The sequence below is a fragment of the Haliaeetus albicilla genome, chromosome Z, assembly GCF_947461875.1.
Source record: "Haliaeetus albicilla chromosome Z, bHalAlb1.1, whole genome shotgun sequence".
NCBI classification, from domain to species: domain Eukaryota; kingdom Metazoa; phylum Chordata; class Aves; order Accipitriformes; family Accipitridae; genus Haliaeetus; species Haliaeetus albicilla.
In genome coordinates, this window is record NC_091516.1 from 818,444 (window position 1) to 841,614 (window position 23,171).

General features: G+C 37.2%; 1 protein-coding gene across 2 annotated transcripts in view; it reads left to right on the forward strand.

Annotated features, from left to right (window-relative positions):
* The first annotated feature begins 1,492 nt into the window (after nt 1–1,492).
* SLC1A3 (solute carrier family 1 member 3) overlaps nt 1,493–23,171 on the forward strand; it is a 69,959-nt gene continuing 48,280 nt past the window's right edge. Inside the window, exons 1-3 of one of the 2 annotated variants that reach the window (XM_069777683.1) lie at nt 1,493–1,734; nt 3,337–3,611; nt 22,202–22,339. In XM_069777683.1, the coding sequence (XP_069633784.1) occupies nt 3,431–3,611; nt 22,202–22,339 (319 nt within the window). In that variant the 5' untranslated portion in view covers nt 1,493–1,734; nt 3,337–3,430. Of the gene's footprint in view, nt 1,735–2,786; nt 2,924–3,336; nt 3,612–22,201; nt 22,340–23,171 lie in introns of those variants that run through there. The other variant, XM_069777684.1, reaches the window with a different exon arrangement.

The window sequence follows — 23,171 nt, forward strand, 5'->3', positions numbered from 1 at the left end:
ATCAAACAAGAAGATCACTAAAGGCCAAAGGTCAGTTAAGAGGTCTGCTCCCATCTCCAGGCAAAATGGTGAAAGTATTTAAAAACTGCACCGTGAAAAATAAGAGTGAGGTAAGCATTTAAGCTGCCAGGTATAAGAAAACGCAGCATGTGTTTCTATCCTTGCAACACAAGCTGTCAACATTTTTTCTTGCTTTTTTAAAGTCAATTAGTAAGTTAATTTAGATGCTTACTTTCTTTCTTAAGTTAGATTTCTAAGATCAAGATTCTGCAGCACAGAGTTCAAACTCAAACCTACATTAATCATGAGTGAGTTTGCATTATATTGTAAGATTTTTCTCTACATTATACATCATTATTTGAAGCACATTTAAATTAGAAAACACTTTAGCAAAACCATTATCTGTGACTGTGTGGAAGTAACACTGCTCTTAATTTTATTTTGTACCTGACTATTTTTTGCTGGCTAGTACATAAGATTATTTCTGTATACTTAAAATGACTTTCCAGGGGAAAAAAAAAAAAAACAAAAAACAAAAAAAAAACCACCAAAAAAACAAACAAAACAACAAAAAAAACCCCAACAAACCAAAACCAAAAACCAACCAACCAACCAACCAAAAACATTAAAAGCCACATAATCTGTAAACAAACTTCTTAAATTACATGTTTAACATAAATTTATATACATTTCAATTTACAGTATTTGTTCATCTTATAAGGAAATACACTTAAAATCTCATAAAGATGCACTGAAATATAATTATTGAATATTTTATACTGACTTTACCCACATTTAAAATGAAAGTGTTCCTCTAAAAAGTGAAAGAAGGTCTTTGGGAATTCCCCTGACTCTCCTCTGCAAATATCTTTACGGTAGTACAAACTTTTAAATGCTAAAAAACTGAAGGCCACTTATTTCTCAAAAGTGGATGCTTTATGCTTTTCCCTTCATCATTCATTCTGTGCTATTGAAACAGGATGAATGGGGATTAGTACCAGTGAGTTTAAATGGCTAAACAAGAGGCAAGTCTCATCATGTGTTTTGAGTATCTACAAGAAACATACAAAGAATTATAGCCGATTATGTTTTTTTCTATTCTTGATAATGCTTCAGTTGCTTCTGAAAGATATGTCTGGTTCCCCACCCTGGGAAGAGTAGATCAGGACTAACTGTCTTTAAGAATTAGGAAATACGTGATAGCCTCTTTTTAGAACAAATTAGCATGCTCACGTATTTTACCATTTGTTTAAACAAGCACAGGAATTGTGTTATATAATTAAGTTTGGGCTTTTCAGATTTCCAGTCTGGAATGTCTAATGAAGAAGGGCTCCAGCCTCCCCTGCTCTGTGTGTGCGTGCAATCCTTCAATTCTTCCTGGGTTCTGATTTTGCATTTCTAACAAAGCTGAACTGACAAAGCGTGAAAGTGGTCTAAAAGGAAAAACAAAGAAAGTGACCCTGCTTTCACTTTGCCAAGACTAATCAATATTCCAGAAGCTCAGCTTTCCCCGCTCTTCTGATGTGGTTTTTATTTTTTTCAGAGTTAGGCTAGCAGTCTCCTCCCCTTTCCTTAAGTTACAGTGATAGTAAGTTGCTGTATTCCAGAGCACATGCAGATTGTCAGTTTTCTCTGTCTCCCGCTCGCTCAGCTCCGCAGCTCTGTTGTGTTTGCTGGGAAACTCCTGCCTTACCTGCCACCACCGTGTTCTTAGAGCACTGAAGATCTGAAAAGGTGAGCCGATCGTTTCATTTGGTCGGGTTTTGAGTACAAAGTCTCAATTTTCCACTCTCTGCCGTTGTATGTTACTTACTGTAATGATCCTTTTGGCTGTGCCCACGTTCTTTCTTGATCTTAGTGTAAGTTATAAAGGTCAGATTAGCTGCATTAATCATCTCGGAAAGAAAAGGCACCGTGAATGAGTCTTTTTTTTTTTTTTTTTTTACAAAACACTAAAATTAATTGTTCTGAAAAAAATCCTGCTTGCACACAGTAGGTGTGTCCAAGCTAGAATATTTACTAATTTAAGTATCTAGCTCAGTCACAGAATGTTTCCTCTTTCTAAAGAAGCAAAGCATATAGCATTCAGTTAAAATTCAGGGAGGATATTGCACTAAAGTGCCAATCTTGAAACGTATGGTAAAAGCAGCAATCAAATCCCATCAAAACAAATTTCTTACAACATGGTATTTCCTCTAAAACATGCTGTTTGAAAACCCTGTGTATTTATATTCTAAGTGCTTCCTAAAAAAAGGTATTTAAGCACTAGGTTTATGAAAAGTAAGATGTTAGAGTTGGACTGTGTATAAATGGGGAGAGATTTCAGTGGAAGCAGCTAACCCTATCCATTTATTCATTTCTAATTTCTCATTAAAACATGCTAGTGTATTAACTAAGACTTTAGAAAATGGGATTCTCAGTCTGGAAAATACCTTTGTACAGGCTCCATTATTAAATAAATTCATACCAAGCAGCCACAAAAATATCCATTTAAAAAAGAAAAATAATGTCCTAATGAAAGACTTCTAATATTAAAACATTTTACAGTTGAATCAGTGTGTGATTTCTTAAAATCAGGTTTACCCCCATTATTGCTTTCAGGCCAAGCTAAGCATTACTTTGCAATGTGAACTTGTATTACAGTCTGAAGCGACAAGCTAAGTGGGATATAATTTCTGATGTTTTACAGATGTGTTCTGAATAGTTTATACACTTCAAAGATGAATGTTATCAACATAAAACTGTCAAAGGCATATCTTCTAAATAGTGGTTGAGGGATAAACAAACTATTCCTGCTACGTTTTGCCATGTGAAATGGAGGAATTCAGCCAATGCATTCAACCATTTAAAAACATGTGAAATGCAGAACATTTTAAACGAACCAGTTCAAGCAAAATATTTCTCTCCAGTGGTTAATGTGAAGGTGAGCTAGAATTTTTTTCAGATGATACGGGCCTGCTGAACAGTTGAAAAGTAAGCCTGTCAGATAGTTTTAAACATTATAGCACCTTCCACTTCTACAAATTGTACTAATTTTACATTGGTATACCTCTCACAGCTGCAAAAAAAAAAGTCACTACTGGGTTTTACAGCATGACAGCAAGTCAGATTAATTTCTGAAGATGCAGGACACATATCTGATCAGGCCATATAATCCTCTCAAAGGGTTCTTCAACAGTCATTGAGGCTATGTATCAAAACCTGCAATCAACAACTTAGATATTACAAATAATACAAGTTTTACTGAAACATGAAGAGTATTTGCTTCCATGTAAACATATGGTTAATTATTCATCTAAAATCTTATTGCAGTGTCTGATATTTCTTGTATTGTAGGTTTCTCCAGTACCTCCCACGGAAAAGAACCTTACACTTTTCTGAAGGAATATTGACAGAAGTTAATTATAAAAGAAAACTTACTGCAAGACAGATGACTAAAGGTAACGGAGAAGATCCAAAAACTGGAAGTAGGATGGAACGCATTCAGCAAGGAGTCCGGAAACGTACACTTTTGGCAAAAAAAAAGGTGCAGAGCATAACAAAGGATGATGTTAAAAGTTATCTATTGAGGAATGCCTTTGTGCTCTTCACGGTTGTTGCTGTGATTCTTGGTGAGTAATTTGTTCAACAGGAATATTCTGTTCTCGGGTGCATTTGACAATGACTATTTGCCTGGGTGATTCGCATTACAAATGAGGTCCCAGATTCTTCTGCACTGATAAGAATGTTCTGACTTGTAGAGTTGTGGCCTTGAAAGCTGCATGTTGAAGTTTAATTATTCTAGTATCCCTAAGGAGAATTTTGGTGAAAAAAATCAATTCGTTTATGGATTCTTCTCTTAAAAAATCAGATACATTAACTGAATTGAATGTTTTAAATTAAATCTTTTTCTACCAAAGCCAGCTGCAGCAAAATGCTCAGGATGTAACTTTTATTTACCAAATCTATCAAAAAGTAACGCCTTGCAGTGACAAGCAAAGTCCTCAATAAATGAAATGGAGTGACATTTTCAAGCAAAGGTGTATATTAGAGCCTCAATCTTTTCAGTTTTCCCTTGATAAATGCAAAACAATCAAACATAAGTACAAGCTTATGCTCTCTCAGTCATTCACAGTCTTACACATGCATCTTTCAGATGCAATTGGGGCAACAGTGGCAATGTTCCTTATTCAAAGGACTGCAAGATAGCACCTGATTAAATGCCTTTTTAGAGTATACGGAGAGGAATCCAGAATATCAAACAGCATTTAGATTTGGAATGCACCAAAATGTAAATTTAAAATATTGCTACACTTTTTGAATTTACATTAGAAAGACAATCTTCTGAGAAAAACACACAATTTTTTAAACAAATTTTTCTTTATATAACTATGTGATCAGTTTTGGTAGTTTTCCTTTAACTACAGATTTTCTAAATGACACCATATGTTTCATGGAATACCCTTCTTTATAGTGTGAGAAAGAACATTATGGCTTTACTGCACTACTTTCATTTTTATTTTCTAATTATTTTAAAATATAAAACTGTGAATCTGCTCATGAAAACCCATATGTTAGCACTTAAAGATACGGGTATATATCCTACATCGGTGTAGGCCCTAATGTCCTTGAATAATGCTGTTCTGTATAAATCTGCTTGCTATGTTTCTACAACTTTTTCAGGAAGTAAAATTTTAGGGCTTTATCATTATTGTTGCTTCAGGAAGTAAAATTTTAGTGCTTTACCATTATTGTTGCTTGATACCACATCTGCAGGGTTATTTTAAATTCATTTCAGTTTTGATGGTCTTTTTCTGGGAGACGATTGTATTAATTTGCATATTGGTAAAATATACTTCATTGCTATAACAGAAATGTCAGTCTCTCATATTTATCAACAGTATTTGATCACAAGTGCTTTGAATTCCTAAATAAGAACTTGCTCAATGCAAAAAAACCATTAATATCAGGGGTAAAAAATGTAAGCATTTTATCTACAATGGACACAAAAGGCAGAACAAATTAAGCAGGTTTTGAAACACTGTCCGATCTCAAAGGAATGCAATTCTTAGATTGTCACCTGCTTATACTGCACAAGACCAATGTGCTGTTGCAACTTTTCACTGTCATCTAGCTCCATTGTGACTCCCATAAATTTGGCAATGTGAGAACAGAAATGTAGGCTGTATGAGTGTTTCTACTGTTATTGCATGTTCCAGTTAGCTTTGGGTGACTAGTGACAAACGTCTGCCCACAGGTCCACTACCACCTACAGCAATGGCAGAGTACCAATAAGGCTGAAATACAAGTTGGAGAATTAATGAAAATGTGCAGCCTAGGATGAGCTAGCTGCTCCAATTCTGCTTATGAACCTATAGACAAATCTGGTATAATATGTGGAAAAATGTCTTCTCATTACTACGATGGAATACTCCAAAATTTTCTCACATTTGTTATTTGTGGTGTAATTTTACAGTGCATATATGTTATTAGAACAGTAAGTTTACACTTGGTAGCTGATAAAAAAGTAAGATTTGGGTTTTGGAGGGAGTTTTTTTGCTTTTGTGGAAATATTTGGAAGTAGGGAACAAAGAGTTTGGAAAACACTCAGTGGTTGAACTCCATCTGTCTAGTTTGGCAAGGACTAAATTGTTACCATCTCTCAGTTGTTTGGTGATCTGTGGAAAATCAAATGGTGGGCTTGATCCCTTTCTTAGCAGGCAGTAATCAACATTGTGAAATCAATCCACCAGTTAGCAGTCTTATCAGAGATGCTTGGATGTGAGTGTAGGTGGAAACCAAACTACTCTCTGGCCAGGATTGAATCATTACAAGAAATGATGCTTAAAGCTCTCTGTAATCTAAACAGACAGTTGACATCAGTTTTTAGGGTAGTCAGTCCAGCAATTTTCATAAAGACTAAATTCAGGAAAAGCAAAATGTTAGCTTTAAAGAGAGCAACACTTCTTCAGAAACATTTATTTCAGGCCTTTTGTCAAAGGACTGACATGAAAAAAGCCTATTTAATAGAGCATTTCTGATTTCTTTGCTAAGCAGGATTGATGTTGGTACAGGTTAAGTGGATAGGATCATGCATCTTAGCCCAGTTTCAGGACTGTAGTTTATAACAGGCACATGAGTTTGTGTCTCTGGCAACATGTATTTTGCTATGAAGTGGGCAACTACAACATGCATTTGTTTGTGTTACATACTGATATTTTGCAGAGAGTAGAGATTTTCTGGCATTCACATGGTAAGGAGAAATACAGCCATCTACCCTAAATTCTGCTGTTACTCTGATTCTGAACGGAATTCTGAACTGAATTCTAGACTAAATTCACTAGGTGCTACAACACACAACCAACTAATCTCTAAAAACCTAATGATTAAGATGCAAGAAGTTATAATTCACGTTGAGAATTACTTAGTACTATTCGACATTTCCCAAAAACCTCATGAAGGTCCTTCTGACTTCACATTCTGCATAGAGAGGGTCTGTCTAGCTCATCATCATTATCATCGTTGTCACTATTTTTAGTGAAATTTAAACTGCTTTCAAACCCTTTGAGAAACTTTGAGAAAAGCATGATCAGTAAGTGAGCTATGGTACAGTTTTTCAGATTCTTCTGGTACACCTAGAAATATTACATTCATTTTCTGCAGTGGATCTTGGCAAAAGCCAATAGATGAGAGCAATTATGTGAGGCGAACTTGGGAAGCTGACCACTGGTAAATTCAGAGAGTCACAATGACCAGGAACAATTTAAGGTAGGCTAGGGGTCATGGTGGCTCATGGAAAATCTGCAGGAAGTCTTGCAAACTTTGAAGTGCTAGCCAAATTACTGGCAAAATCTCAGGCAATGCCCTCTCTCCCACGCTATTTAGCTCCATCATCCTGTCCCCAAAATGCCTTCCTTTCAGATGCCCTTCCTTCAGCAGACTGTCTTGATTCTCTGCTACTTACCTCCCATTTTCCAAAAATGCCACAGAAGTCCACACTTTACTCTGGCAGGACTCCTAAATGCCAAAGAATCTCCTGTGGATTCTGAACTTGTACTGAAGGAAAGATTGAGACACACAGAGCTGCTGAGCAGAGATCCTGAGAAGCTGTTCACAGAGAAATACTGTTTAATTGAGGGGCTCAGTGAAGTAGAGGGAGGTTCTGGAGCAAGTACTATAAAAAGCAGTTTCTGCAGAGTTATGAAGCCATTATAGCTACAAATTGTTAGCTAAAATCCTCTTTACACCACCAAAGTTATATGCTGCAGTTGTCCACTGGGACATTGAAGGAGTACGGAGGTGGATCCAGTTCTGTTTTCTGGCTACCTGACTACCAAAGGAAGCACAGGACTGGCTGTGTCATTGAACCCAGTCACAATAAATGTGAAATGTAGACAGGCCCATACATCTGTTGTACAACAGCATGCACCATATATGATTCCAAAACTTTCCAACATCTTTATAAACAAACCTATTTAAAAGTATAGGAAGACAGGAAAGATGAAGGCATTGCCAATGTCCATATGCCCCTGAAAACAGCAAAGAGTTAAATAAAGCCTCCAGATGACCATTCATAATACAGAAGGAAAAAACTCCTGCAAACCCCCTAAAATATCTGAACAGTGAAAAGCTGTGCAGAGTAGAGATAGTCCTATCTCAACACACTCCTGGTCTGAACAATAGTTTAGAACGAGTACTAAGAGGTACAAGTCTGTAATACACAGGTAGACAGAATCCTGGATAACCCCCACAAAAAAGACAGTCTCTTGTATGTTGAATCGACACCTTTTCTGCTACTGGCAGTTCCTCTGTATCCACTGAAGACTGAAGCTGACATACCCAAAGAAGGTTATTTGACCCCATTACACACTGACAATGAACACGATGACAATGCCTAAGGCAGCCTTGGTAAAATTTGCATGAGAACAAAGAAAAGATCCAACATTATAGGAGAAATAGCTGTAGGAGGTGAGTCCTAGGTGAGAGAATATGTTAAAACATAAAGACAGAAACGTGACACCATACAAAAGATTAAGATATATAGAAGAAAATCAAGATAGTTTGGGTACAGCTAAGGAGAAATTAATTCTATTTATGCTGAACTCAGAGGTTACTGCTGTCCCAGTGTTCTCCTAAAGAACCTGCCCGGCACGATTGCTTTCCCTCTTGAGTGACAAAACCTTCCTAAGTAATATTCTGAAAAAATTGCTAAGCAAAACCTTAATTATTTTTGAAATTAAGAAATAGTTATAATTTTATGAAAAAAACAAACAGATGCCATAAGATCCAGAGTAACACTTAAAAATTTAAAAGAGATGATCCTTTTCAAAAGGGAGAAAAAGTATAGAAATAGAAAGAACTTTAATTCCTTTAATTCTACTATTAAGTAGCCAGTAATAAAAGTCAGACTGTGAAATACAAACGGCATGCTAATTCAGCAGTTACTTACAAAATAAAATTATGTTAATTAAATACCATAATCTTAATTTCTTACCATAGAAACAGCACTGGTTTTTGGACTGCTGTACGTGGCACGGAGTAACAACAATAAACTTGGCTACTTTGTGAATCACAGCTGTGCATTCTGGAGACAGCAGCTCTGCATACATGCACAGTAAAGATACAAAATGTACTAAATATAGACTTACTACTGTCTTATTTCCTCTAAATTGTCAAATCAGTGGATTTGCAATCTGGTACTCAAAAGTAGTGTGTCTCAGTGGTCATAAAATAATCCAGAGAAACATACATTCACTGGACTTTTTGTACAGCTTGTGAAAAGGAAGGTGAGATTCTCAAAATTCTCTCTAGAAATTAAATTTAAATTTATTTATGTAATACCACTTCTTACAAAGCAGACTTCAAGGCTATCCTGGGTGGAATGCAGGACAGTAACTGCATGAGACATTTAGGATGCTTATGTGGTTTCTCAGAGATTTTACAAGAAAATCCCATGAATGCCAGTAGGATATGGCAATCATGCTATCGAAAGTTATGTTACAACAGAAACAGAGGTCATCTCAAAGACTGTCTAAAAAACGGTTCTGTTGAGCATCAAAAGGGACTAAAAAGGCATTTCAGCATCAAATGAACTAGTATTACGGCTTGCTGGTCCTTTCCACTTTTCTGTAGTCATGCACTGTAGTCACTATGGCGACTGCAAAGCAGTACAAAATCATAAGCAAGGTGCCAATTATTTGGATGCTGAGTAAATGTTTAACATTGTTAGATCCTTACTAGCACCCTAGCTATTGTAAAGCTAGAAAGAGTTGTCATCTGCACTGGAATGCTTTTGAGTTGGCCACAATGAAGGTGTAGATGAAGATGACATGTTCAGTTGTTTATGAATACCTGAAACTTTCATTCATGTGGCTTAAATTTCTCACATAATTTTTTTAAATAACCAGGCGTCTAAAAGTTTCCAGAGATTTTATGGTACCGGACTAAAAATATTTTTATAAACTACTTATCTTTTTAGGTGAATCAAGATAAAGTGCATTTGAAAAACTATACAAAGAAATCCAATATTAAAGACAAGTAAATAAAGAAATTAGATCTCCTGGATGTTAATAAGGCTGCTAAAAATGTAAGATATAAATGCAGGCATTGTGATAATTTGTACTGTAGCATTGACTTCTAGATCAGTTCCTGAGAGATACTGACTTTTTTATTTTCTCACGCCTTGTTAAAAAAATCAGGTGTTCTGGAACCATGAACTGCCTGAAATAATCCATGCAGTCACATTAGCTGTATATATCCTCTGTCCATCCTCCCAGTTTCTTTCATTTACTGTCCATTCCCTTCAGATTTCGTATTTCATTCAGTTTCAGATTACAGCTCAGTAATCCCCTCACTGCAGGAAAGACATGGAGGTGCTGGAGCGTGTCCAGAGAAGGGCAACCAAGCTGGTGAGGGGCCTGGAGCACAAGTCTTGTGAGGAGCAGCTGAGGGAGCTGGGGCTGTTTAGTCTGGAGAAGAGGAGGCTGGGGGGAGACCTTATCGCTCTCTACAACTACCTGAAGGGGGGTTGTAGTGAGGTGGGTGCTGGTCTCTTCTATCAAGTAACTAGTGATAGGATGAGAGGAAATGGCCTCAAGCTGAGGCAAGGGAGATTTAGGTTGGGTATCAGGGAAAAAATTTTCACCAAAAGGGCTGTCAAGCATTGAAACAGGCTGCCCAGGGAAGTGGTTGAGTCACCATCCCTGGAGGTATTTAAAAGACGCGTAGATGCGTCACTCAGGGACATGGTTTAGTGGTGGACTTGGCAGTGCTAGGTTAACGGTTGAACTTGATGATCTTAAAGGTATTTTCCAAACTAAATGATTCTATGATTTTGGGGATTTAGTGTATTTTGTCATATATTTGTTTCTCAGCATATTACAGCTCAGTTGAACCTGGAGCTTTGGAGCAATAAGGCAATATAACTGCCTCCTCCTATACTAATTTCTCCAACTGTGTTGTTCATAGCATATGCTATGCTATCAACAATGTATATTTGAAAACAGCTAGGCTTCTGACCAAGGAGTTTTAAATTAGGCATTAATACAACAAAAATAGATGGTATGGAATAGGAAAGAAACTATGACAAATATGGAAAGAACAAATGGAAATTATTCCAGAGAATTTTTACTACTTGAAGTTGTACTGACACGGTTTGTACTTTAATCAACAGGGTGAAACCACAGGCTGTGTAACTTCTTAAAATCCATACAAAAGAAATTTATTTTGATGATAGATTTTATAAAGCATTTTTTAACAAAAGAGGAAAATAATAGGTCCAGTGAACTGTACAACAGTGAAAAGGAAAACAGTTAAAAGCAGGAAAAAAGGCAAAGAAAACCAGAATGGTAACAGGAGAATGAGGTGGATAACAAAATGTCACTGTTACTCATATTTTGTGATTGTTCTTCCATGTCCTTTATCATAGCAGCAGCTATATGCACCTTTTGAATTCTTGTTCAATTCTGTACATTGAAGAAATGCATTTTCTTGCTTGAAATTTGATATGTCTATGTACTTTCTATTAGCATGGATAGAAGATCATAAATAGAAATCAGCTTGACAGTTACAAAGTGTGTACTTATTTTTCACCATCTACTGTAACTTAGCATAACTGAAAATTCATTTATTCAAAAGAAGTCTAAAAAGGTGGGCCTTAAGTGTGAAGCATTATTTACACTGAAACATAAGCTAGTCTCTCAAACCAGGTCTAGTAAATCCTCTGGTTTTACCATTCACGAGGACTAAATTAAAAAAAAACAACAAACTGCTTTTGTATGAATATAGCAGGACTATTAATCAGGGAATTCTTGGGTGTACTAACAAAAGGCAGTTGATAAATAAGGCTACTACATATATTTTTGTGTCTTTTAAAATAATTTTGACTTGGGAATACATATGTTAAGCAAACATAGATGTACAATCTAGTCCTTCAAAACCTAAAACATAAGCAAAGGAAGCTGCATATGGAATCCAAGTCTCAGACCTGGGTGTCTTTTTAGTGCGTGAGCAAGAGCCAGGAAACTGAAAAGAATAACCCCACAAGTCCACAAGCTAAGCATATAACTGCCTAAAACTTGCCAGGAGAAAAACAAACAAACAAACAAACAAACAGGTTTGCATTCCTACTCCCACTCCTTTCTGAGTGAGTCAGGAAGGACTGTGCCAGATATTTTAACCTAGTCAAGATCCAGAAGCACAAGAGCCCTCACCTTGGGAATGGTGTCAGCAGTGCTTGAGGAATTGGCTTACTCTATTCCTTTCAGAAGGCAAGTTACAGGGGAATGTAACTCCACTATTCCTTTCAAAGTTGTTATCAGGCAGAAGGAAATGCAAGATTTCTAAAGGCAAATACATATGCCAAGAGAGCAAAAGGCAGCATGATGTTTTAACCTAATGGCTAAAACACTCATCTGTGACAGGGAGTCCCAGGCTGTGAAGTAATCCTTTGAGTAAGAACAGGAACACAGGGCATCCCAAATCCAGGTGATTCTCCGCATGTGTGTGTCAGTTGTGTTCAGTTTCTAGATCCACGGGACTTAGCCTGGAATTAGGCAAATAGATGTTTAGGTCATGGCAATTCTGAGAAAAATACAAGCACAACAGTGGGAAGTGAGGGGTCTTCCAAAACAAATGGAGAACCGCCCACTAACTTTATGCATATCCAGAACTAATCTTATTTAGAGAGACTTTGAAGTTCAGGATTTGGACTCAGGTACTTACTGTGTAATTAAGTATTGTTCCAGGTGGCAGTTTCCTTTGGCCATTTTTGTGACCTTTAAGGTAGGCAAATTCTGCCATTCTGAATAACACCTAACAGTGAGAAGAAATGTATCATAACCTATATGGAGGCTGCATCTAAATTAATCCTCTATGCTACAACGTATCCTTCAGATGAGTTAAGTCACAAGAAGTTAGGCATGAAACCTCTTTTTAATCAACTGAAATAAAACACTTTTGGAAATTCATGTGTTGAAAGAGCTGTTGACCTGTAAACTAAACAGATAGAAGGTTCTAGTTATGAATAGTTTCATAGTCATACTGAGGTTTTTAGGGATGAACTGGCTCAACTAGCAAAATTAAACATCTAGGGACTGAAAGCATCCTAGCTATCTTTTTAAAAAGATAGCAACATGATTCCATGAATTTCAGTCATGAACCTGATTTCCTTATCAAAGGAATTCACTGAATGATAAATCAAGCATAAATAAAGGATTCCAGTAATGCTTACACCTTGTATGACAAAAGTCTTGTATTCTACAACAGGAAACACTTCCTCTCAGTCTCTCCAGGTTGTTTGCATGGGTCAGCAAAATACTGGATAAAGAAGATTCTTTAAAATCTTTTAACAAAGCCTGCCACGTGAGTTGTGTTCCATTACTCAAGCCATTCTGGCATAAGCATATCTTGATTCAACAAAACAATCCTCTGGCAAACATCTCAGTTACAGATTTAGACTAACAGCGCTAAGCTAAATTAACAGGTAGTTTTGTAGGAATGAAAAGTTGGGCTAGGTCCACAGAGACATGAATGCATAATATGAATGTCCCAAAAATGATGGTGTAAAACTGCATATCAAGGAAGCCAAGCCTACAATGAACTGTTTTGCAGTGTATGTCTAAGGTGGAATTAAAAAAACAAATAAAGGCAACTATCAAGGTCTAACCTCAGGCTCTCTGTTAAACTACACTAGAAGTTCTTCAGAGTAGAGCTCTGTTTTCTGAGCGTGTTTGCACAAAGGTCTTGGCACTGAGGGATCTCAGTCTCATTGACTGCAATTCCTCAGTGTTACTATACTGTAAAAAAGAAAATAATATGGATGGACAGCTGAAACTGTAGTAGAGAAGAAAATTCAGTGCTGCTAAGGACTGTGTCAGCTTCCAGTTGAGGAAAAACAGAAAAGAAAGAAAAGTAAAGGCAAGAAAGGAACTATGTAAACTTTAAGAGAGCTTCTTATCTTTTAGGAACTATTCTTTAAGGGATAGAACATTAACATTATTCAAAAAGGTAAAGCAGCAAAGTAAACTCAGGCATGAAAAAAAGTTATTACAGTGACTTTGTAAAGCACTGAGTAGGACTGTAATTCTAAATAATACTTCACAAAATACAATCTGGCATATATTGTGAACACCTGATCTTTTTTTATATGCATAGTAAGAGAGTATTCCTGAATTTTGATGGAATTATTTGTTATTTTTTGCAGAAGTATTTTTTCTATAACTCAGAGACTAATAAGAGTACATAAACTAGGAGTAGTTTGTCTTTTAATAAAGTCTTTAGTCTGAGGATGAAATCAAGAATAATGTCCCTATTCCATAAAGAACAGTCTGCTTCAGTGCCAGCAGTGACAACTCTTCCTCATTCCAAATCCTCTACAAATGCCCTGCAATTGCTTGTCTTGTACATAACAACAAAAGAGAAGTCATAGATGAGAAATAAATACAGAAACAGTTCAAGGAAAAGAAGGGAAAAATCAAGAAAAAAATTGAAGGCAAACAGAGATGCAGAAGTTGGATAAAAAGAGAACAATCTTTTGGACATGTTCTGAAAGGAAGAAAAGTACCTCCTAATTGGGGAAGAAGGGCAAATGAACCAAATAACTAGAGAGAGAAGGGAAAAAATGTGTACACTGGAGCCAAGAAGTAGCAAGAGACAGATTATAGTGATTTTTTAAAAAACTTTTTAACAGCACTCAGATACTGTTATATACTCAGATGTGGAATAAGAAGTGTCCTGGTTTAGGCAGTACCTCATAAACCAGTGATTTTACTCGTTCCTTCATTACATCAGTTCTTCCTCACAGCTTCAGACTCCAATCGTATGCCCTCTGTCCACAAAATCCAAGGAGGTGCTGCTGTGTCTGCAAGTAAAGACAACATGCAAGTGCCCAGCCATAGCCGTAAAGGTGTTTCAGGAGTTCAGGCACCTCCAGAGTTAGGCAGTGGCAGGCAGAGGCTTTGAGTGTCTTAATTTTGAGCTGTGAATTAAGTTCCTATGCATCTATGTTAATCTAGCTCGAAATGCCCATAAAATGAATATTATAAAATATGTCTGGATCTTTGCAAATTGTAACCGAATAGTGATGTTAGAAGTCCGGTGTGATTTTTTTTTTGGAAGGCAATAACTCTCACTGAATAAAGCAAATCTTCAGGGTCAGGTTCAGGAGGCAGGTGTTCGTGATGCACAATGACTGCAGCACTGCACCTCTGTCTCTCTTCAGTATAGCTGAGAGCACCATGGCTCTCTCAAGACCCCTGAGCAAAGGTAACACACTGACTTTTGTTCTGATGCAAGGAACAACTCTTTGACATCAGTGTAACTACACATTTTACTTTTCTCTGGACGTGCCTCTTTTTAGAATTCTGTCCAGGTGGAATTGGAAGATTTTTGCCTGATGTTTTCTAATCTTTCACAGCTTAATGGAGACAGGAGTTTCAGCTAAATTGCCTGATGACTGGAAGTCTGGAGAGTCCCAGAGTGCGTGTATGCATGCAGAGTAGACTCTGTGGGCAATGACTTTAGCACTCCCAGGAAGTGCCACGCCTGCCACAAAGTGGTGTGTGCCATCCAGGACTACCATGGGTAGTCCATTTGTGCACAATAAGTACAGTGCATCCTGACTAAAGTAGGTATGTGTTTTATATACAGGTAAACCAGGTAGATCATTCTTCCCAACAAAATTGTCAACAAGTTGTAAGGTATCACTTTGCTGCCAGAACCATCCCATACCACAATATATCATATCATTGGGATCTTCTGGATCCCAGTCATGTCTAGGATATCTAGCTCTTCTATGGTACTTCTCCCATGGCTTCCCTCATGTTATCTCTCAAGCAAAGGAGAGAAAGCTATTTGTGTCCAAATTAACCCATATTCCACTTCAGTATAGCCACCTATAAGAGCTGCTTGGAGCACAGGTCCTTAAGCTCCCTGCTGCACTGGCATCATCCAGTTAAAAGAGAAGGTACATATCACACAAAGATATAGACACCTATACAAGTGAGATTCTCTGCTGGGTCTCTGTTAGATGAGAGCTGTAGAGGAATAACAGCTAGTTTATTAAACCAATTGATACTTGGTCTTCTTCAGGTCTGAAGCAGAGAATCAAGTTCATGTGGAAAACATTTATTCTAAATTCAGTCTCAGAAGAAGAGAACTGAAGGAATTTTAAGCTACCTATTAGCTCCAGTTCTGGATTGCCATAGGAAGAGTAACTGATAAGTTTGCTTAAGGGTATGTTTCTGTGATTGATTAAGCCAGTCCTACCTCTGTCCCTGGCTGCGTATTTCCACCCCCAAATGTTTGCTTTCTTTCCTTGCCGTCACACCAGCACCACCATCATCTAGCACAGCAGTAAACCTGTCCAGGGAACTAATCTGGCAGAAAACTAACCCAGTAAAAAGTAACTCCTCCCTGGTTTAGCCCACAAATGAGCTCATCTCAGTATCTGACAAGTACAATTGCATTGAAGTAAGGACTTGGGATTTGTCTAGGTTAGAGAAAAGGAGGCTGAGGGGCAACCACATTACTCTCTGCAGCTTCCTGAGGAGGGGAAGGAGAGAGGAAGGTGCTGAGCTATTCTCCCTGGGATCCAGTGACAGGACATGTGGGAATGGTTCAAAGCTGCATCTGGGGAGGTTCAGACTGGACATGAGGAAGCATTTCTTTACTGAGAGGGTGGTCAAACACTGGAATAGGCTTCCTAGACAGGTGGTCGATACCCCAAGCCTGTCAGTGTTTAGAGGCATTTGGACAATGCCCTTAATAACATGCTTTCATTTTTGGTCGGTCCTGAAGTGGTCAGGCAGTTGGACTACATGATTGTTGTAGGCCCCTTCCAACTGAACTATTCTATTCTATTCTATTCTATTCTATTCTATTCTATCCTGTTCTGTTCTGTTCTGTTCTATCCTGTTCTATCCTATCCTATCCTATCCTATCCTATCCTATCCTACCCTACCCTACCCTATCCTGTTCTGTTCTGTTCTATCCTATCCTATCCTATCCTATTCTATCCTATCCATCTTAACCTGTTCTGTTCTGTTCTGTTCTATTCTATTCTATAAAAAAGATCATCTTAAATTGTAGACTCTTCCTGGCTGTAGCAATTTGGTGCTCTCCACAGCATTATTCCCCTCAGCTTGATGCCATACATGCCCTTCCTTACCTTAGTTATTTGCCTACCACAGTACTTGGACAAAAGAGCCTGTAACTGTATCTCCTGAAGCAAGGGCATTTCTCTTTCCTTGGAATGAAGACTCATAAAGTGCTTTTTAGGTTATCCCATCAAATATACTTTGTGTGAAGAACTTTTAAAGAGGGTCATAATCCTACACCTTTAGGACAAAAAAAGGTCAAAAATAAGGCAGCACTGATGACTGTATAATACAAGAAGTAGTTCTCAAATGATTAAGAGCAGTAACTCTGCTGCAGTCCTAAATTAAATGAAGTGAGTAAAAAAACTAACTAGTTAGCACTAAACAATAATTAGAATAATAAGAACTAATCTTTAAGACAAAATCAGTAACAGTAACAAAACAACCACCAAAAAAAAGACTGCTGCAGTATATAGGTATTGAATATTTGGGTTAAGTAGCTAGTATTTAGGTTCAACAAAATGGTTTCAAAGGGAACATACCTCTCTACCTACATAAGGAAAACTAGAAACTAAGGAAGGAGCGGGGTGATATGGAAGGGGGGGTGGAAGTGGGGGAAAGGTTCAATATAAAATTATCTGGAAAAAAAGATGAAAATCAAAAGCATGCAAGTGAATTGGTGAGTCTGTGGTTCTTGTGGCAAGAAAAGAAAAAGATTAAGAACGATTGTGATTTTGTCGGCAACTTAAAGTATTTCTTATCACTAGAGAAGTTATTTACCTGTTTGTCTCAAGTAAATACAGTTGCGGCCTTATCTGAAACTGGTTCTTAGAAGAAAAGGTGTCAGAACAAAATGGTAAATTAAGCAGAAACAAATGACGCAAAGAACAAAAGCATTCATTCCAGAGCTCTGCAGGAACGTAAGAATGAAATGGCTGTTCAGCTAACAAAAATATACAATGTCCCATTAAACTGGAAGGAGCCTGATTCTCTTACTGGCTTTAGACCAATTTCTGTTATAAAACAAAACGTTATTTGCTTGCTGGTTACAAGGTTTTTCTGGAAGAGCACTATTAACAGCCGTTACTTCAGTGTACCGTTCTACCTTTTTTAAGGTATTCTTTTCCAGTTATTATTTCCCTGCTGGAAAAGAAAAAGTAAGTTTGTACCTCATCTATTAAAGAAAAGGATATTGATATGGACCTCATTTAAGTGTTTTGTGATTTACTGGTAAAAAGCTGAAGTGTATGTAACTCATTGGTGTGTTCTCTTTGAACAAGCAAGTACTAATACAGAAAGGGCAGCTTTTGCACGATCATTAGTATACCACCTAGTAATTTCCTCTTGAAATATGATTGAGTGATTTTTAATAAATTAAAAAGTAAAACTGCTAGATTTTCTACTTTCTGCATGAAAATACAGGAGAGAGCATGGAAACTGTAAAAAATATTAACTCCAAATAATGGTATGGTCTTAATTTCTGTGTGTTTCTGAAATAAGAGAGAGATCAGAAGCTCATAAGGATTCATTTTAAAAACTGAGACTTCATTTATTTCATGAAATGGCTGCTATTGTTCACTTAAAAACATCATGCCAATTAGGAGCTTCCTTATTCTCTTAAAATTATGAATTATTTGAAGGAGTGAAAAAAAAAATCCTCTCTATTGAATTTATATATCTAATTCTTCTAAGTAGGCCAGAGAGGAGGATAGAGTTAAGCTTCCTTAAAGTTCTTGAATGAGCAGTTAGACCAGGGTAAAGCCCCATCTGTCATCTTCTAAGAGTTATAGTTCTTCTTTTTTTACTGATGTGGTGTTTTAAACCCATGTGTAGGTGTGCAACCTGTTTCATCTATGCAACACAAAAACCCTAGGCCATTCATCAATGTCTTTCTATCTTAGGAATAATCAATCCCAAATCCTATCTGCCATTTTTGCCATTTCCATCCCGTTCCCATCACTGTTGGAATCATTTTCACCTTCTGTTCCTTTCAAGTTTTAAATCCTCTCTTCAGTGTATTCATACAGACTGAATTTTATTTTCAACATCTACATTGGTATAAAAATGCAATAAAACAGTTTAGTTCAAGGATTGTTCTGATTGTCATCAGGATTATCTGCAAATCAGTTTTCCATAAATTTGACTATGTCACTGACAACACCTCAAAAATCTTTTTATAACTCTAATCTGATTTTCTTCTTCATTATGAACTGTATAAATTATTCATCAATTTGGTTCTGTTATACAACTTTACACACATACAGAATTCATCTCCTTAACTTAAACAAGCACTACTGACTTTTGTCCAGAAAAAGCCTCACAAATTCTGTCGAGAAATCTATTCTTCCCTGCAGTGCAGAAATGGTACACCATTCACCATTTGAGAAGTCAGGCTCTGATAGCGTTGATTAGTTTTCTTTTCTGTTACAAAGGGTAGACAGAAACCTGCACAACAGGTTGTGGGAGCTTGTTTTACACAAGGCTTTGTTTCATTACAATTTTCAGAATTAATCAGAAGCTTGAAACTTTTACTGAGAAAGGCCAGCTCCAGTATTTAATCTCAGTCTTGATCATGGAGGGTGCTAAGCAGTACAACTCTTACCACACACAAAGACGTGGATGGTTGTTGAAATACTGCACACCTTCCAAAGGTTTAGTACCTCCTACCAGGTCTTACCTCCTGATTTTATCTTGACACTTAGTCATTGTGTCTGCCTTTAAATCATCATTGTATGCTGTTATCTCACTATTTAAAACCTGTGAATGTTGGTTCTGAGAAGTGAATTCAAAGAAGTCAAAGCTACCTTGCCAGGTTTGACATTTCTCTTTCAAGTTCATAATTTTTATTAATAAAACTTTGTCAGATGGGGTGTAATAGCCAGCATACAGGTATTTAATCTCAGAACAGAAAATAAAGTTTCATCTCCATATATTCTAAAATCAAGAGAGACTGGTAAAATCATGCTGTTCTGCTTTCATTATCACACACTACAATGAGGAAATCATTTGCTTAAATTCCTTTTTGCCTGCTAAGATCACTGTGTGAACACATTTAATTTTCTGAAACATCTGTGAAGCAACTATTACTATACCCATTTTACAAGTAGGGAAACTGAGTCAGAGAAAGGTTCTTATGGCTAGGTGTGACTGTGTATAAATTAATAGCAGTGCTAAGATAAAGGCTGAGAAATTAGTAACTATCAGGTGTTGACCGAGTTCACCAGAATACACTACCAGGGCACATTTTTTCCACATGGCAGAAATTCTTTTTGTAAACTGCAGTGCTGGACAACCCTGTAATTATGCACAGAGCACTTTAGGACAAAAAAAGCAATAATTTTTCGCTCAACAGGTTTACATGGAACTTCAGAAACTTGCTCTCAGTACCAATAATATTCATTCAAACAGCCATCTACTCAGGCCCTCATTCTCTCTTAGGCCACTTTGTACTGCTTGGACAGTAGTGAACCAGATAATCGAGCCCTTATAGTATAGCATAAGGACTAGTTCTTATAGCAGCCTCAGAAACCCTTACTAACTTCAGTGAGGCTTTGTACTAGTGCAGAGATTAATTCATGTGGAACTAATTGCAGGACTGTGGCCCAAGTAAGAAACTGGTCTAGCTCTATTTGCTTGTTATCCAGTTGTCAAATGTAGTGCTCATTAAGTGCAGAAACAAAGGGTCCAGATGGATTCCTTATATCTGAGAAATGTGTTTCCCATATAAAAAAAAATAATGAGTAACACTGCAGTGGGATTTAAAACCTTACTGAAAAGAAGGGAAACTCTAAGGCAGGTCTTTTAATCAAGAATAAATCAGAGGCCCTTCCACTATGCATTTTACGGTCTACTTTTACCTAAATATATCATTTATGCAAAGTGCACTTTTTTCTATAGAACATGAATGAGAGTAAAACAAATGCCTTCTAGTCCCAGTGCTCTCTTCCATAGTGTGAACTCTGTGCTTGGTTCCAATTCTGCTCTATTCACTTTCTCCCATCCTGTAACACTGAGATTTTCTGTCCTACACAAGACATTTCTGGACTCCCCTAACTTAACCTGCTGAAGTCGCTAACAGCAGGATCAGACAGGCAGGCATCACTAACATGAGAGTTATAGCTGTTTCCTTACATCAGCAGATGGCAATAAGCTAGTGTAGGAGGCATAACAGCATAGAATTTGGCATGAAGATATTATCTGCTGCATGGATATACCAATCTAATATCTGATTTAAAAAAAAAGCAAAACCACAAAGTGATTAAGAATTGGAATCCAGAATTAAGAAACTGGAAAACGTTTCCAGAAGCCTTCAATGTTATGGCATTTTCAGGATATACCCAAGTTCTACCATGATCTAGAAGGGAACTTGAATTCTATGCTGCCTAACAGCACTGAGGATGCAGTCTCATGAAAAGTTTTAGGAAACCTAAGTCTACCTATCTGCCAAAAAGGGCAGTCCCGCTCCTCTCCAAGGTGCATTTCTACCTATTCCCTTGTGAAGATATCAACATGTGGGCAGCCACACAAGCAAATTACCTCAGGGAATTGATGTGGCTGAGAATTAACCCAGTAAAATAAATTCTTTTTTGCAGCAGGACCAATTCTCTGATCCAACTTTCTATATAGCCACTGTTAGCACAGATGCCAGTACCAGACAGTGGAGAAGAGCATGAAGTCAGTAATGGGAAGGAGGGAGAGTTGAGTTTCACCATCTGTATGGCTAAGGTGTTCCAGATAAAGCCACGTGTTGCCTGGCTGGATATAGATAGGCAGATAGGCACCAAACCATTTAACATTCAGTAAATTGTAAATAGTTATGTCAATTAACCAAATAAGCAAATAAAGCAGTTGGTGCCAAGTACAGGACAAAATCTACAAAGTTCTAGCTGAGAAGTTTAGGTTGCTATACTCAGCCCTCTGTGGCTTCCATGTGTAAATATATGTCAAGCACCATTTATCTGTTCCCAGCAAGACAAATGGATCCAGGCACTCCCTCACTCCACTCCCTCAGGCATTGAAATCCACCACTTAATCAGCCAGTAAGACCTTCCAACCCAGATTAGCTTCTTCTTTGCAAGTGCCTGTGTTTCTGAAGGTAGGGATGTGTAAAGCTACTTACATCCTGATACTGTTTTGCTGTGTAACGGCCTAACCACAAGAGGATTCTCAGATATGCCTGTCCTGGTTATCTCATCCAGTCTGAAGCACATCTACAGGGTCAGGACCCACAGAGTGAACAGGCATGGACAGGAATTCTGAAGGCTGGTAGTTAGCATGGGTATGCATTGCATATATGATTACACTCAAAATCCCAGAATTCAAAGCACTTGTCTGCAGTAGCAGGGACTATTTCCTTTTCATTAATGCTCAAGATGTACCTTTTACATTAATCCATATTTTAAAAAATAGCAGCATGAATAACATTCTCAATCTCTTACAGTGAAAAATAATTTAATGGCTTCAGTAGGGCTAGTCCTGATAGTTGAGACAGCAAATCAGGAGTGCAATCTGGGACATAAAAAAACCTGCATGTTACAATCAGATATGTCAAATAAGTACTCTACAGATATTCATGTTCAGATGTTACTACTGCTTTAGATATCATGATATCTTTTCCCTCTCTTCAGGTGTAATCCTTGGATTTTCCCTCCGATCATATAAGATGAGCTATCGGGAAGTCAAGTACTTTTCATTTCCAGGAGAACTACTCATGAGAATGCTGCAAATGCTGGTCCTGCCACTAATTGTATCCAGTTTAGTCACAGGTAAAAAAAAAAGTTTTTTTTCTTCTTTTAAATAATTTGATAAAGATGTACACACCAAATCATAAAAAATGAACATTCCATGTTCCAGAAATGTTATAAGCTGCAGAAAGAGATAGCTTTGCTATTGCTGTTTTAGAGACAATGTGTCAATACATTTGAATTAATATACAAAGAAACTAAAAGATGCTTTTCCCAATTCCAAGACAATCTAAATGTACAAGTAAGTATATGTAGGTGCTATGAAGCTGACTCTGTACTCCACTTCCTTCTCTTACTTTCTCAACAAATATTTCTTCCACAATGTCCTATTGTTATCAGAGATAAGGTATCCCAGAAAAATAGTTCCAAGATACAAGAAAGCTTAAACTATTGATCATGGGCAATAACCCACACCTGTAAACCTGGATCTGTAAAGCATATGTCTACCTCCTATTAGAAAAAATAGATGATAGACAGGAGAGATTGAATAGTTTGGAAGAAACTTCATTCCACCAGTACTGGTTTCCTGTCGTCTGGTCAGCAATTCTCTTAAGCTTCAAGCCCTCTTTATTAAGTTGTTCCTTGAGCTAGAGATATAATAATTTATTTCTTATGATGATGTATGCCTTGTCATTCTACCTAAGTTTCATGGAAGAGCTCTCAGATTTTTTGTGAATGGTTAGGACACACCTGTGATTTATTCATCCTATTAATTATCTGAAGAAAAGAAAGCATGGGCTTTGGTCTATCAGCACATCAGTGGTACAGCTTGGAGAACTTAAATCAAAACCAGCCACTGTGAAGTCCTACATTCTAAGCACCTAATATACTACCTTAATTGTCAGAGGATCCA